The sequence below is a fragment of the Heloderma suspectum genome, chromosome 10 (assembly GCF_057233095.1).
Source record: "Heloderma suspectum isolate Gila_16-S chromosome 10, 16-S_ref, whole genome shotgun sequence".
NCBI lineage: Eukaryota > Metazoa > Chordata > Lepidosauria > Squamata > Helodermatidae > Heloderma > Heloderma suspectum.
The window spans coordinates 10,440,021-10,456,310 of record NC_139467.1 but is presented as its reverse complement, the minus strand read 5'-3'; the positions used below and the strand labels follow the sequence as shown (position 1 = coordinate 10,456,310).

Here is a 16,290-nt window from a genome sequence, read left to right as displayed (position 1 = left end):
AGATTCCAGAAAAACTTCCTGACTGTTAGAGCAATAGGACAATGGAACCAATTACCTAGGGAGGTAGTGGGCTCTCCCACCCTGGAGGCATTGAAGACAAGGCTGGACAGCCATCTATCAGGAATGCTCTGACTTGGATTCCTGCATTGAGCAGGGGGTTGGACATGATGGTCTTGTAGGCCCCTTCCAACCCTACTGTTCTATGATTCTATTAATGTTCCCAGCAACAGAGAGCCCACCATCTCTCTAGGCAGTTGGATCCACTGTCTGACTGCACTGACCTTTAGGAAGCTTTTCTTGATGTTCAACCAAAATCTGCCTTCCTGTAACTTAAGTTCATTATTTAGCACCCTACAGTCTTGGATGATAGAGAAGAGGTTGTGTCCCTTTTCTGTGTGACCATGTTTTATGTACTTGAAAGTATCCCCCCTCAGTCTTCTCAAGGCTAAACATATCCAGTTCCTTCAGTCTTTCCTTGTAGGACTTAGGGTGCAATCCCATGCACATTTAGACAGAAAAAAGTCCTACATGGCTGGCTGGGGGATGCTGGAAGGACTTTTTTCTGTCTAAACATATGTAGGATTGTGCCCTTCGTTTCTAGGCCCCTAGTCATCTTCAGCCTCTAAAGATGTTTAAGATCGTGTAAAACGGTAAGGTTTTCCCCCACCCCTCCATCTTATTGCCTACTGACTTGCTCTGGCAATTTGCCCACTTCTTGAGAGCGTAATAAGATTAGAAATGCGGCTGCCAACACAGAAAGATAAAAGCATTCTGCAGCTGCACAAGGCTCCACCAATCAACAGAAACCTGTCTTGTGTATAATGCACATTTTTGGCCTGCCCTGCCCGCATATGTAAACCACATATGCAGTGTAATCCAAATTATATTCATTCAACGGTAAGACCCATTGAGTTCAATGGAACGTACAGCACAACGCTGTGCACATCTATTCAGAAGTCCCACTTCGTTAATGAGACTTACTCTTCGGTAAGTATGCATATGATTGCAGCCTATTGCAGTTTACTTTCCCAGGTAAGTGTGCATAGAGTTGCAGCCTTATTCCCTACTGTAGTTAAGAATGCAGCTTAATTGCACGTTGTTGATCCACCCCAATATCAAATATTTCAGTTCAGCTACTTATGGCTATTAGAAAAAAAAAGCGATAATAAAATTAACATGGCATACTTTTAAAAGTTTTGTTTACCAAATATGTCAAGTACACATGCTGAATCAAATGTAATTATTTTAGGATAGTGCAATTTTGGGGCAGACGGAACTGAAAGTTTTCCAGAGTTGGCACAACTCTAAGCAAGAAGGCAACATCGCCAGCTAACTCTGCAGCCAGAGCGTTGGCACCTTCTTGTATTGCAAGAGAACTGACTGACACAGCGACTCTGCTGCAATCCATCTATTCCTCAAAAGCTTCCTCTGATTGGAAAGCTCTGTGGGGCAATGGCCTTGTGATAGGATGGGAGGGGCCAGGAGCCAGCAGAACTCAGGTTCTCTGCTCTGGGGAGAAGGTGCAGGCTGGTAGACGGAACACAGCATGCCAGGCACCTCGGGCTCGATTACTAATGGCTATAACCATGTTATACGTATAGCAGAATCAAGCAGGAAATTCTTTCCTGGATTATACCACTTCAGTCCATGGGGATGGGGTTGCATGTTTGAGTAATCCCCCGCTCATAGGGAGTTTGGGCATGCGCAGCTTTTTTCACTCCTATATGACAAGCTGCACCTTAATCCCAGTCCCTCCCGGCATCTGGCCACCTACATATTGGAAGGACAGAGCTCAGAGTGGAGCATCTGCATGATGCAAAATGCAAAGGAAGACGGAAGGGCTCCTGTCATTTCACAGTTGTTCAGAAGAGGGATTATGGCCAGTGCAACTTCTCACGTAAGGGTAAGAGCTGCTGGAGTACGTGCATAGGTATCTTATCGGCCAGCTCAAATCACCCAATTTAATGTTAATTTCTTCCTCCTCATCCATAGTTCCACGCTGGCCATTCCTGAGCTGATGGGTACAATGCGAGCTCTGACACCTCTCTCCCAGCTCGGGCACCATTTCTGGTGTGAAATCATGTGTGGCCCTTACCTGTTGCAATTCTACATTCCACCACCCCACCCCCTTTTTTTGGTCTAGTGTGGCACCTGTTATGAGGGCTGGCTATTGCTCACCACCTGTCTGCCAGTTCTCCCACAAGTACCCTGGGAGGTACGATTGATTCTGGACTCTGAAACATATTCCACAGGCTAAACAGGTCAGGATGAAGCACACAGAGGATTACTTAGCCTCCTACACTTGCCTCAGTATCCCTGAAGGAATTTGGGGATGCTCAAAGCAGGTCGAACAGGTTGGGGAGGGAATAACAGGGAAAAGTGGGCATCAATGGAGGCCTAGAGATTGTTGAGGTTTGTCAGTTGCTTGGACATCTAGAATCTGCACAGCTCTAAGTAGCAGGACTTGTTTTGGGAACAGATAATCTGATGACTATCAAAACCATGAGAATCCTAGCTTTGATTTTTTAAACAAAATGCTCCCAAGTCTGTAGTTCTCATGGATGCAGGGCAAACTCTGAAGACCAAAAGCCCTCCTGAAGTAAGGCTGGGAACCACCTCCTCTTTTCCATTCCAACTCCTGCTTCTTAGGGATGCCTGATTTGAACTGAACTTTTAAAGCTGGCTCTTGTTAGCTTGCAGTGCCTCTTGCACAGGTAATGGTTGCGGTACCACCCTTACAGCTAGCCCATTTGGACTAGCAGCAAACAGAGGGCTAATCAGCTGAATCCATGTGTAGATTGCACAAAACAACCAACAGCAGGTAGAGGCAACATGGGTGACCACCCTCCTCCAAAATGATCACCTAGCCGTGTGACTCTCACCGTATCTTCCTGTTCTGGATTTGCACATAACTGTCCTTGATGGCTACCAGATACCATTCTGGTGCAAACTACTTGTAGTTTTAAAAAAAGCAACAGCTTTCCAACCTGCAAGCTACCTTATCCATTCTAAAGAGTGTATATTAACCAGGAAATTCCTTGTTCTTTCCAAGATGACCCCATCTTACTAACAGGCTCACAATTTCCCATAAACGACTGATATTTAATTTTTACATAGGAATTTTACAGCAAAATCATATGCATGTATACTCTGTTCAGTCCTATTGAGTTCAATGGGACTTACTCCCAGGTAAGTGGGTATAGGGTTGCAGACTCAACGCTCCTGAATCCAAATGCCCCAATCAAACAAGGGAGCAGGCTCCACCCATACAATATGGGTGAGATGCACCTAGACACCTATGAGCACCCACATCTTTCATTCGTTTAAACCCACTCCATCTCCACAAGCTCAAGGCAGGTGGATGGAGCAAATTAAATCAGTAAAATGGAATTAAGCCGTCCCATCTAATTCAGTCAGGTCTCCCCATAATTGCTCAACTAAACTCTGAACCCCCAAAGGACTGGCCTACTGAACTGGCTGAACACGTCTTTTCGATGTTTGACGTGCATCCTCATCCAGGGGTGCTACCTGCTATTTGTATGTCAGAGCTGGATTGGGGCCTGTGTTTTGTCCCCAGTGGTCCTTCATTCAGAGGGCTATCCTCACTCATGTTAATATTCAGGCACTGAGAAAAAGGGTTCTTTTGCAATGCAAGACATTTTGACATCTTCAGGTGGAGCTGAAAAAGACCCCTCTAAAACCCTGGAGTGCTGCCATTTAGCAAAGACCAGCCTTCCCCACCCTGGAACCCCCCAGATGTGCTGCACTGCAATTCCCATCATGCCCAGCCAGATTGATGAAGGCTGGGGTAGACAACGTTGGGCAGATGTAGACAATGTTGAGCTCGACCAGGCGTAGGTAACCTGGTTCCTGCCAGATGTTTTGGACCACAACTCCCAGCATTCCTAACCTGCATGGCCAATGGTCAGGGATTGTGGGAACTGTAGTCCAAAACATCAGGAGGGCACCCAATTACCTGCCCCTGAGATAGACAGACCAATGATCTGACTCTATATAAGGGAGCTTCCTATGCCCCATATAGCTCCCTCAGCCAGCTGCACTGGATGGCCAGAGAGTGGCTTCCCAGCCTCCTCAGAGACATTTCAAGGGACTTTGAGTTGCACCTCCTGGATCACATGATACTTTGCTGGCTCCCCTAAAAACACTGCTCTCCCAGGCAGTTGCTTAAGCTGCTGAGCCAGCCTTGATCTTGTGACTAGATTACAAATGAAATCATTCACCCAAGTAAGTTCCAGCAATTTTAATTTTCTCCCTCTCTTGATGTGGCTGTTGCATCAGCTAATCACATACCTTCAAAACCAAAAAGCTTTCAAAAATAAAAGAACATGGAGAGTCAGGACAACAAATTAAGTGCTCCCAAGGCTGAAGCAACACATTTTTAAAAAACTGCATGAATCCTTTCCGCTTGGAGCCACCAAGAGTTCCACAGAAACTCTCCAGGCTACTCATGTCAGTACATTTACTGGCCTATCATCACTTTATTGATGTTTTCCTGCAGGGGAGCAGCTAGAATGCCCACGGCTCACAACTGATTGGCTGAAAATAAAGCTATACACATGGTGTCATTATTTGAGGGATGAGTTTGGGGAGGCAAACATGGGGCAGCCCCCAATGTTCTGTCTGCAGATGACCAAATGTTGCATGTTGCTGATAACTTTCAAATCCTCTGGGGGTAATGTAATGAGGTAGGCCAGGTTAAAGGGGGTGGTGGTGGTGGGAATCAGGTTACCAAACAGATCGCCTTCTCTGATAAAGACTTGTCCGATCGCTAGAATTATCAGACGTTGCCTTGCTGGTTGTGCCACAACCTGCAGCTTGCCTTCTGGAGGCAACAACTGGGTTTCCTCCAAGTCCACTTTGTGGAATTCCCCCCCCCCCGGTTTGTAGGAGGGGGGCAACTGTGGCATGTTTTAGGTGCCAATTAAGGACCCACCTTTTCACTCAGGCTGTCCTTGACTGATTGTGCTGCCCAGTTTGCAGATTCAAAATTGGAGAATAAAGAGTGTTTTAACTGAGGATATTCTACCTTTTGATTTTAAAAGTTTTTAATGCCAAGTTTTGAATTTTGTTTTCAAATGTACACCAAGGTCCATCTAGTACAGCATTCTCTCTTGAATAGCAGCCAACGCGTGCTACGGTCAGAGCACTCGCAAGAAGGATGCAAACGCATTGGCCCTTCTCTGTTGTTTGGCCCCAGAAACCTTGTATTCAGAGATATGCCCCTCAGTATGTGGAGGTTCTGTACACAGTGAAATCTGCCTCAGTACTGTTAATCCACGTCTGCATGACTTGGGGCAGCCTTTTCTCAGCTTCCCCTACACAAGAAGATCACCATTGAGACAAAGAATCAAACCTGGAGCCTTACCCAGGTAAAGCGTGTATCCTGCCATCACACTACAGCTAATCTGACTTGTAACATCCATGTGTTGCTAGCTCACATTTAGGTAAACCCTTTCAAACATCTGAGCAGGATATGCTTGCTGCTTCATGATTTACAACTGCACTTTTTGATGAATTGATGCATGTTTATCAGTGTCAGCTGCCTGCAGAGGAGTGAAATTGGCACAGCTCCATTTTGTTTCCTGAGCTTTCCTGGTTGCTGGCATTTCTGTCCCTATTAAGGTGCTGCTGGCTATATTTAACTTTCCTGCTCCCACCTTGTTTGTTAACCCTTTCTTGAATGCTTTCCATCTTCAGTGTGCAAAAGAATCTTGGCTTAGCGGTAAAATCAGAAGGGACAGGGATGGAAGGTATTAATGTCCATCTCTAGGGAGCCAAGAAATGGAAGAGCAGGCACAAATGGCAACAGCTTCTAGAACAACCTTTCAAACGAACTGACACCAACGGGAGTGTCTCCTGGAATTTGCAAACATCCATATGCATACAACTTCCACTCACACAATACAGCTGGTTGACAAAAGTGCAATATTTTGGCCCTGATGCTCTTGTACTGTGTGGCATACCAACTCAGGGATTGTGGGGAAGTGTGCTTGTGTCATGCTAGCTGTGTCATGCTAGCATAGATTATTTTATAAGTGACAGCATTCAGCCATGCAATCCTCCACCTATAGTCACAGGGCAGGAACAATTTTACCACCTCACTGTGCTGTTTATGTAGAGCAGGTCTCACAAGTGCTTCCAAAATGGGACAGCCAGCCTCTTGCAGTGACTTCACCACTTCAGGTACACAGGGGGAGCCCACTGGTGCAAGGCAATCCCCACAGGGAAACGTAATTTTTGATAACTTCCTAGCTCAAAGAGAATTCTTCAGTACTACCATATTCTCAAATACACTTTCAATTTTTTTTCTGCGCAAGGGCTATTTCACACAAATGGCTTCCCATACAGAACTGTAGTAATACAGCCTTTGTATAACAATTAGTCCTCTGTGTCACCAGCACGCATTTCTCCGTGTCGCATGCTCATTACAAGATTCCACCACCACCTTGCACGTTTCTTCACTTCGAAACCCTAAACAAGCATCTGAATAATAAATGAAATGCTGGGTGTTGCTAGTACCTTGGGAGCCAATAGCAGAAGGGTGGTTGGAACAAGACAGTGTTGTGATACCAATAATTAAGACTTGCAGCACCTTGTCCCTGAAAATAATTCTCTCTCTCACATACACACACTTCCCTACTATCTCCAAGTTCACAGGAGGTTAGCATCAGATAGAGCCAAAATATTGTACTTTTGTCCACCAGCTGCATTGTGTGGAAGTTGTATATGCAGACGGATATTTGCAAATCATCCAGGAGACACTCTCTCAGACAGCTCAGGTTTAAGTCCCACAGAAGCCAATGAGGGCTACTCACAGGTAAATTTGCATAGCAGCGTGAAACCCCATCAAACTTGGGATATTCATCACATGCATCTTCCTAAAGAATCTTTGTTGCATGGACTAAACAAATAACATCACTGATGGCACTGTTTTCACAGGCATTACATGTGGCATTGTGGAATCTTCTTCACATTTAGCACAACCTCTCAGCCAACTTTTGTATTCATGAAATTGGCATAAATTTAAGAACTATTATGTAGAATTCTTTTAAAAAGTGAGAAATATGAACAGGTAAACAAACACAACACAACCAAATGAAGAGAACAGTTCCCGAGTCAGTTAGCGAGCTAGTTATCTCCATGCAGGCCACATACAGCTCCTGCCTTCAAGCTATTAAACCTGTTCGTGATCATCTCTAAAAGCTTAGATTTAGAGAAATCAACCAAATCTACCTGAAAGGACAACTTTTACATTCATCCCTGGTCTTTGTGAGCATAAAGCCGATGGAGATGGGATCTGTCTAGTCTGTGCACCAATGACACATTTGATGGCTATCCCAAGTTTGATGCATCTTTCAACATTACGGGCACAATCCTATGGGAATAGTTGGCTGCCTCGGAACTCAGAAGCGGCCAACTATCCAATGCACGGCAGGCAGGGCACGGGGGGGGGGGATTCTCTCCTCTGTGCTCCAGCTGCCCTGCATTTGCAGCTAAATGGCCAATTTTGGTTGTCTAGCTGGGGACCTTGGAGCGGGGAGGCGGGGGCGGGGGCCAGACGACACATAGGAAGCGTCTTACCAATGCTTCCGCAGTCTCCTCCCCTCCCCACCCCTGGGAATGCCCCCCCCTTTGCCCGCTCTGCTATTACAAGCGCAGAAATGGGGAAGAACCACTCTGTCTACGAGGCGGCCTGGGAGGAGGCAGGGAGTGAGGTTTCTGGGAACCGAGCTAGGAGCCCTGGAAAAATCTTATGGCTGTCTAGACAGTGTTTAGCAGCTATGGGATTGCTCCCTACGACACACACCAGTGCAAATTTGAGCGTCCCGTTGTTTTGTGTGGAACTTGCCTGCTCCATCTTCACTGTGTGCGGAAGCATCTCTGAGGTGGCCTGCAAACTTCCACGTGTATACAGCACCCACCTACGCCCCATAGCTGGTGAAACATTTTGCCTCTACCAGCCTCTAAGCTAATAGTTTTTTCTTACTATACAAACAACAGCAAGAGCCAAAATTAGGAGCTGCTTCGCTTACATGGCTGCCATTCGACCAGATGGCTATGGCTCTAGTTCTACACGATCCTCCCGAGTGCCAAGTGAAGGGCAGGAGAGGGCTGGGGAACACGTACTCCAACTGCTCCATTGATAGTGTGGCACAAGATAAGAACACATGGGGAGAGAATCAGTTTTGGCTGAGGATCTCAGGTCTTATAAACAGGATTCCAGTCCTCAGTGTGGCAAAGAAGGCTCTGAACCAGACAGTGGGCCTCCAGGTTCCCAGAGAGCTTCCTGCTTTTTCCTCTACAACACCGTTAACCCTTACATCACTCACACCCCCTGCCATTCTCTCTTGCCCCTTTTCCTTCTCTGGCCATCTCACTGCTTTAAAAAATCCTTTTGAAATCTGAATCTTGGCTGTAATGTATTATCAGAGAAAGCGAAACCTTGGTCATGCATTTATTTTGCACACAATTTGGGACTCTGGTGGCATGTAGGGTGCATTTCTTGCCCCACTACTCCTCGGAAGTTGAAAGCTTGAACAGCCCCCCAGAGGAAAAGCTTCCCCTTGCCCGTTTGAGCAAGAGAAAGGCCTGACTTCCAAAGAATTTCAATAAAGATGTTAGCTTGGCAGATTAGCACTGAGGCTCTCCTGTGGCTTTCCAGTTCTCAGTGCTCCAGAGGATAACAAAAGGCTAAGCAACAAGGAAGAAAGGAAGGCAACGAGGAGGTAGGCAAGGAATCCATGTGGGCAAAGGAGTGAGCTGAAAACATGCGTTAGCAGGCAGCAACTTAGGATTGCTGTATGAACCTTATGGAAAAATGTGGAAAGGAGAGAGTATGTTGGGGGTACCAATAAACAGACTGGCTGGTAGAGATGCAGTAGCCACAAGGCCAGGAAGAGGAGAAGCTGACAGATCTAGGGAAGAGATGCTATGTTAATAATTTGCACTCCCCTTGCTAACCCTTCTCTTCCAGACCTTCCATGTCAGTGACAGCAGCAGCACAGACAACAGAGGCACCACAAGTTTCAAAATTGAATTATCTTTATATGAAAAAGACAGAGAAAACAGAAATGTTACAAGTCTACCTAGTGTGGCACATGATCTTGGCAACAAAGGATTGCTGAGTCAGAGTTCTGACATCAACATCTACGGGATTACTCTCCTGCAGATAGGACTGCCAAATTTCAAGGCAGGGCATTATCTGACACATCTCTCACCTAAATCACTTATGAAGAAGCTAGGTGGGGGCTGTGTTCCTGAAACTGGGCTCCCAGTCTCTTCTAACTATATACACTGGATGCAAGAGATGGGAATACAACCTTAAATCATATATCTTGCCTACAGCTTACACCACATGATTATTCCTGCTCCATCATGTGTGTAATTTCCAAATTTGGTACAGAAGAGCGCACACATGCCCTTGCAAAATCATAGGTAAGGCAATGGGAGTTTAGAAGTTCTGGGATGCCTCTCCCCTCCTAGACGAAGGGAATGTTTGTTCTAGAGCAGAGGTTCTCAAAATCTGAGGCAGAATTCCCCAGAGAGGTGCAGAGATGCCTGCGTGCCTCAAACTCCTTTTTGACTCTCTCTCACACACACACACTCCTCAGAATGCATTCTAACTGGGCAAGGAATCAAATGACAACCACTGTACTGATTAGCAACACTGTGGCCTGAAAGGGTCATCACTCACCTCTTTCCCAAATTATCCTTCTCTGACACCTCAAAGCATGACACAGGCCCATCTAACTCTTGACCCCACTCCATTCTGCCCCCAATTTCAGAAAGGTTGCTTTCTTGTCTTAGGGAGGGCCACTTCAGCCTAGCTAAAAAGTCCAAGTCGTCCAATGGTTTGGCATCCCCTTTTCAAGGGACACTGGCATGGGCTAAACCACCCTTCACATTTTAACCCCAAGTGAGTTCATATGTGGCACAAACTATTCATTCTCATTGTGCCGGTGGTGCTTTTCCCATCCAAACATACAGTCCAGGATGTTCCTTGGCTAGTGGCCTCTCCTCCCCATGCCAACCAGAGCTGTGCCCAATTTTAGCTTTGAGCATCCCCTGCCCCTGCAACTTCTTGCCACGCAATATGGGCAAGAGTCATCAGGCTGCTGTGTCCCAGTTACATCAGATACCCCAAGAGCATTGCAGTGCACTGTGGGAAGGATTAGAAGCAAAAAGAGGGCAGACCAATGGCTACCATTGCACAGCTCCCCAAGCCCAACCCCACTGACCCAGCATTTGGGGGGAAACAGACTGATTCTTCTTTGCAGTTTGCAAGCTTGCAGTGGCTGCAGCTTGCATGGTGCAGGTAGGCGTTTGAAGTATGGGGCCGGGGAAAGATGTTAGTGCCAAAGAAGATGGATGTAAGAACATGTAAGAAAGCCTTGCAGGATCGGACCATATCCAGCCAATCCAGTTTCCAACAGTGGGCAGCCAGATGTCTCTGGGAAGGCCACAAGCAGGGTGTGAAGACAACAGCACCCCCTCTGCTGTTGCACTCCAGCAACTGCTATTCAGTGCCATACTTTCTCTGAATATGAAGCCTTCATCTAGCCATCAGAGCTAATGGCTACTGAGAGACAGCTGGCACCGAAGTGTCTGATCCCCTTGTGAAACCTTTTAAGTTAGTAGCCATCACCACACTTGTGGCAGCAAATTCTATGAGATCAATGGTGTCTGTCTTGAATCTCCTGTCCATCAAGTTAACTGTGGCTGACTCGAAGGTCTGGTGTCATGAGAAAGGGGAAAAAACTATCTGTTCACTTCTCCACAGCATTCATGGTTTTATAATTCTCTTATGACTCCCTTTTGGTCATATTTTTAATACATTAAAAAGTATTAATGCACTAATCTTCCTTTGTAAGGAAGAGGCTCTTATTCTGGTTGCCTTTTACTGGCAACCTGAACTTGGAATGTGGTATTCCAAATGCAGTTATGCTATAGATTTATATCAAGGTATTATGTACTGGTGGTTTTATTTTCAGTGCTTTCCTTGATCATCCCTTTGCCATTTTTGCTACCAATACACAATGGCTTGATGTTTGCACTGCATATCCACCACAACTGTAGCACCTCTTTCCTAGTTAGTCATCACCAGTTCAGATTTCAGCAGAGTACTGAAGTTAAGATTTCTAGGTTTTTACCCCAGTGTGCATCGCTTCACACTTAATTACACTGAACCTCATTTGGCGTTTGGTTGTCCATTCACCTAGCTTGGAGAATCCTTTAAAGCTCACTGCAGCTTTCTTGGGGTTTCATCATTTATATAACTTGCTGCCTGTTTTTTTAATCAGTTACTGATCCACATGAGGACCCGTCCTCTTATTCCATGACTGCTAGGATTACTCAAGAGTCTTTGATGAGGGACTTTTACTTTGTCAAAAACTCTTTGGTAGTCCAAGTATCTAGCAGGCTAGGTCCAGACTTACACATGTTTAGATTAGACTTAGGTCTACTTCTGGATCCATCCCAATGTCTACGAGATCACTCCTATTTAAATACTTGTGGACACTATCAAAGAACACCAGAAGGTTTGTCATATATGACTTCTCTTTGCAGAAGCCATGTTAATTTTTTCTCAGCAAGACTTGTTGTTCTATACACTTAATAATTCTATCATTAACCATCCCTCAAAGCTGGGACAGACTTTAGGCTACCTGGCCTGTAATTCCATGCCTCTCTCATGGGTCCCTTAAAAAATAAAAAATCAGCACGACACTGTCTACTTTCAAATCTTCTTGTAAGAAGGCCAATTTTAGTGACAAGTTGCATTTTTTTATTATGAGATCAGCAAGTCCACATTTAAAGAGCTCATTGGTGTATGCCATCTGGATCCAGTGGTATTAGTTTTGTCAATTACTTCTAGAATTGCATCTCGTCACGTCTCTTTGACTCAGTTCTTCAGCACTGAGTCAGATGGCTAACTCTATAGTGCCCCACTATGGCCAGAGCAACAACGCTGTAGCGCCTGAGGTAGGAAATCTACATGGTACTCCCTTTGCACACTAATCCACCGCAAAATTCTCCTGCACAAAGCCTTTTGAACTGAAAGGGAGCTACACAAGAGCGCTATCACATTCTTGCACAGATCCCCTCAATTTACGTGGGGTTTGCGAACTGGATTGTGCCCCATGAGCCTCTGTCTCCCTTAACGGCGCCCAAAATCCATAACTCAAGGCAGAAGCTTCACCTTGCCTCATAACAGGGCTACCTCTGTAAAATACGCCGCTTCTAGTACAGGCCAAGATATTCGCTGGCAATGTCCTCAGTTCAGTGAATGGCCTCCCCTCCCTTGTGATATCTTGTGTCCTGTAGAAGAAATGGTTCAGTACATACTCTTCTCTGCTCTCCCAGAGGAATCATTCTACCCACAGCACTTCCCTCACTACTAGAAAAGGAGTAATTTGGCCTGTGGCATCCCCACGTCAACTGTTTCTGTCTACAGCATGTCCCTGTTCAGTCCATACAGCCCCTCTCTCACAGAGAGGACATTCCAGCTTGAAGACTCCCTGCTGGCCTCACAAGAAGAACCTGCTATTCAATTTGTAGCTTCCCCTCCTCTCCATCAATCAAAGTCAATGGTGACCTCTTCAATCTCTTCATGGCTGTTCTGGACAGTGCTCTTGCCATGCATTTCCTTGAGGTGGCGCCGCAGGCCTGGCTTGTGGGTGAAGTGCATCTCACAGTAGTTGCACTTGTGGGGCTTGATACCACTGTGTAGGTTGAGATGGTCCTGCAGAGTGGCATTCTGGGTAAAGCACTTGCGGCAGATGGGGCACTGGAAGGGCTTGAAGCCTGTGTGCACCCGGATGTGCCGCGTCAGGTTGCTCTTCTGTGAGAAGACCTTGCCGCAGCGAAGGCACAGGAAGAGCTTGTGTTCCTGCACGTGGCTCACAAAATTTCCCAGCTGCTGAAACACACTGTTGCAGCGTGGGCACCGGTATGGGCGTTCCAGTCCTGGCACCTTCCATGCTGCCATCCCACCACCTGTTCGCCAGTCCTTGTATGCCACGGCTGTGCCATGGCGATTACGATGCAATGGGTAGTTCCTCCACTGGGAGGCAGGTGTGGGAGCTGCAGATGGGAAGGGAAGCCCTTCACTGCTTGTTTCATCATCATAGCAGCCCTGCAGGTAGCTGCGGGTGATCTCCACAGCAGAGTTAATAAGGGAGAGGGAGATCGTGGGAGAGGAGGGGCCACGGGAGCTGCGTGGGATGAACTCAGGCCCCTCCACTTTGCTTTCTTCAGAGTCTGCCTCCCCTGTGGGTGAAGAAGCTTGCCTCTCCTCCTCCTCTCCATCCTGCTGCAGATAGCTCCCCTCCACTTGTTCCTCCCGTAGCAGGGCATCAGCCTTGGGGACTAAGTAGTGGGAAACTGCCTGGGCACAACGCTCCACCACATGGCCCATTTGCAAGAAGGAAGCAGCTGTCAGGTAGTTGACAAGTTCTTTAATAGGCACCTCAAGGCATCCTGTGTAGCAAGAGAGCAGAAGTTGCCGTCCAATCTCTGGACTCTGGAAAAGTGAGACAGACACCTCTTGGGAGTCATTGAGCAGGAACTGGTCACGCAAGAAAGGGGAGCAGGCAGCAAAGACCACACGGTGCCCAGGTACCCTCAGCTCATTCACCTGCACCGTCACATCACAGAACCGCCGTTGCTCCCGCAACTGGTCCATGCGGTGCAACACCCCATCACCATAACCAGGGAAGCGAAACTGCAGCCGTTCACAGGCCGGAGCCATCTTTGATATGCCTGGAGAGGGTGGCAAGATGTGGGAAGGAGGAGAATTCTGAATTACATACAACACATTAGAAGGGAGTCTAGACACCTGGTCATCCATGCATGTATGTGAAATGGAATTTCAGAAACTAATATTTCAGTCTCGGAGGGCAATTATATTTGATAAGACCAAAGAAAGAAAGAGAGTATGACAAAATGAAGTCTTAGTTTGATTGGCAAATAAGAAAGTTCAAAAGCATTATGCTTAAATTCTCCATGTTGAAAATAAAGCCACAACAATTATGTCAAATACCTTAATATACAAAAGATACTTGAAAGGCAATATGAAACTGAAACATGTGTCCAAAGAAATTTTACATGTAACGGTGGACGTAATGGTGGCAAATTGTGTATGAATTAGTCCACGATTTGCTACAGCATGTGCCGGGCTCGTTCCATTTTGAATATTCAACCCCCAATCGGACTAATTGGGGGGTTGCTAAGTGATGTCTGAACCTGGGCGCTATAAGTTAATCATGGGTTAAACAACCTACAGTTAACCTACAGTTAATAGGTATGTTAACTGTGGGTTGTTTAACCCACAATTAATCTATAGTGTCCGAGTTTGGACAACTTGAAGCATGCCCCGAATGGGGGTTGAATATTCAAAAAGGCTGCAGAATGCGTCTGGCACATGCTGCAACAAACTGGGCTAATTGACCCATGATTTGCTGCTGTTATGTATGAACAGTCCCACTGAGGCTTTTGTTTTGAAGATGACAACTTTATAGCATGCTTTCCTTTTTTATAAAATGGTCCAGAACACAACAGCAAGGCTGTTAATTTCAGCTTACCATGGCAATCATTTTTCTCAACTACTTAAAAGATCTTTATTGACTTCCACTTAGTTTTCAATGACAATTCAAAGAGCTAATTTTAGCTTATAAAGTCCTAATCAGTCTGGGACCACCTTCTTCTATACAGCCTGTCCATCAACTAAGATCTTCACTGGAGGCCATTCTCCAGGTATCCCCCACTTCAGAGATTAGGCAGGAGGCTAATAGAGACAGGGCCTTTTGTATGGTGGCATCCTGTTTTGTGAAATCCCCCAACATATTTTGTTGGCATCATCTTTACTATCTTTCAAGCCCCTACACACTGACCTGGGAGTAAGCCCCACTGAACACAGTGGCACTTATTTCTGAGTAAACATGAACAGGCCCATACTGCAAGCCCATCCTTTTTGCTATAGCTTTAATTAACATTTACAAACTTTTAGCTATTGCTAGTTCATTTATCTTTCTGTTTTTATGTATATTGGCTTGGTTCTGATATACTGTTAAACCATAATTTAGAGCTATGTGCAAGAGCCACAAGTCTGAAAACAACAACGCATAGTTTAGCCAAAGTTCCCACAAGTCTTACATGAATTGAAGAACTCTGGTTTGTTTCAAACCAAAAGCAGAAGCAAAGATTTCCAATCTCCTTCTTACAGCTACTGAAGGGGAGGCAGGAGCACATGAGCCCAATGCTCGCTGTGGCTTGTGCACATAGTGGTAAAGCATGGTTTAGTATTATGTGTGAATAAATAATGACTGGTTTTTAAATAACTGGTTTATATGTGTTTTACTGGTCTCGTAAACTGCCTTGCGGACTGTTTTAGTAGAAAGAGGGGTAACAAATTACATAAACAGATAAATATATTTACGTAGAAATGACTAATCTATAAAACTCAGTACGTGAAAGTTCCAATTTGATTCAGCAGACCGCTCTTGCAAAACTGCATTTCTTATCCCAGTGAAGATAAGGCGTTATCTCAATACTGCATTATTTTGTGGAACTTAATAGCTACAGCTAGACTGACTGTAATTAAAGCCTGATGGGCACAGCTACAAAACTACAGCTAAGTAATACTTGCTCCCCGTCTATGCTATCTCTTTCAAAATACCATTTCTCTTGGTATCAAATGTTTGTCATAAGCTTGGATTATTTTAAATCTGGCATCTGTGTATGGTTTTTTGGAAAAGATCTGATCCATAAAACAAACAATGCCACCACAACGAACCAGCAAGGATATCGATTTCCACCTCCACGTGCCCTCTTACTACTATTCCCGAAAGCTCTGTACGCTCTTTGCGTAACGCACTTCCATCTTCTTGCTCGGCTGGCTCTGCTCCCGTACGCATTTTGCGTCTCGGATCCAGTCCTCGCCCATTGCGCTATTAGCGCGGCGCCGTTTCGAACTCCAAAGGCTGCTCACACAGCGACCCCTGGAGGCCGTTTTGCTCTCCACGCCGCGCTATTTGCGCAGCTCTCCGCCACTGAAGCGCCTACTCACAGACGCCTACGCTCCTCCCCCTCTCTTCTTCTTCATACTACAGCGTAAGTTACGTGAGCGCCGTTCCTTACACCACTCACCCAGATTGCCTTCTTGTCACCTCCCAGGAGCCACCTTCGCTCCGTAGGGCCCCCGCGGCGGCCGCTTCACACCGGCTGCATTAAGGCTCCTCGCGGCATCTCGGCTGTGCCGCCATCTTGGAATCC

At 46.0% G+C, this 16,290-nt stretch overlaps 1 protein-coding gene across 2 annotated transcripts; it reads right to left on the bottom strand.

Moving 5' to 3' along the window:
- Nucleotides 1-8,870: 8,870 nt before the first annotated feature.
- On the bottom strand, nucleotides 8,871-16,290 carry LOC146337661 (zinc finger and BTB domain-containing protein 26-like). Of its 2 annotated transcripts, XM_084815066.1 has the most exons (3): nucleotides 16,165-16,290; nucleotides 13,655-13,779; nucleotides 9,057-13,540 (listed from the first exon to the last, which is right to left on the bottom strand). In XM_084815066.1, exons 2-3 carry the CDS (start codon nucleotides 13,766-13,768, stop codon nucleotides 12,593-12,595), a joined length of 1,062 nt encoding a protein of 353 aa, XP_084671192.1. In that variant the 5' UTR covers nucleotides 13,769-13,779; nucleotides 16,165-16,290; the 3' UTR covers nucleotides 9,057-12,592. The 2 variants fall into 2 exon arrangements, with proteins under 2 accessions (XP_084671191.1, XP_084671192.1); XM_084815065.1 differs by having other exon boundaries at nucleotides 8,871-13,779.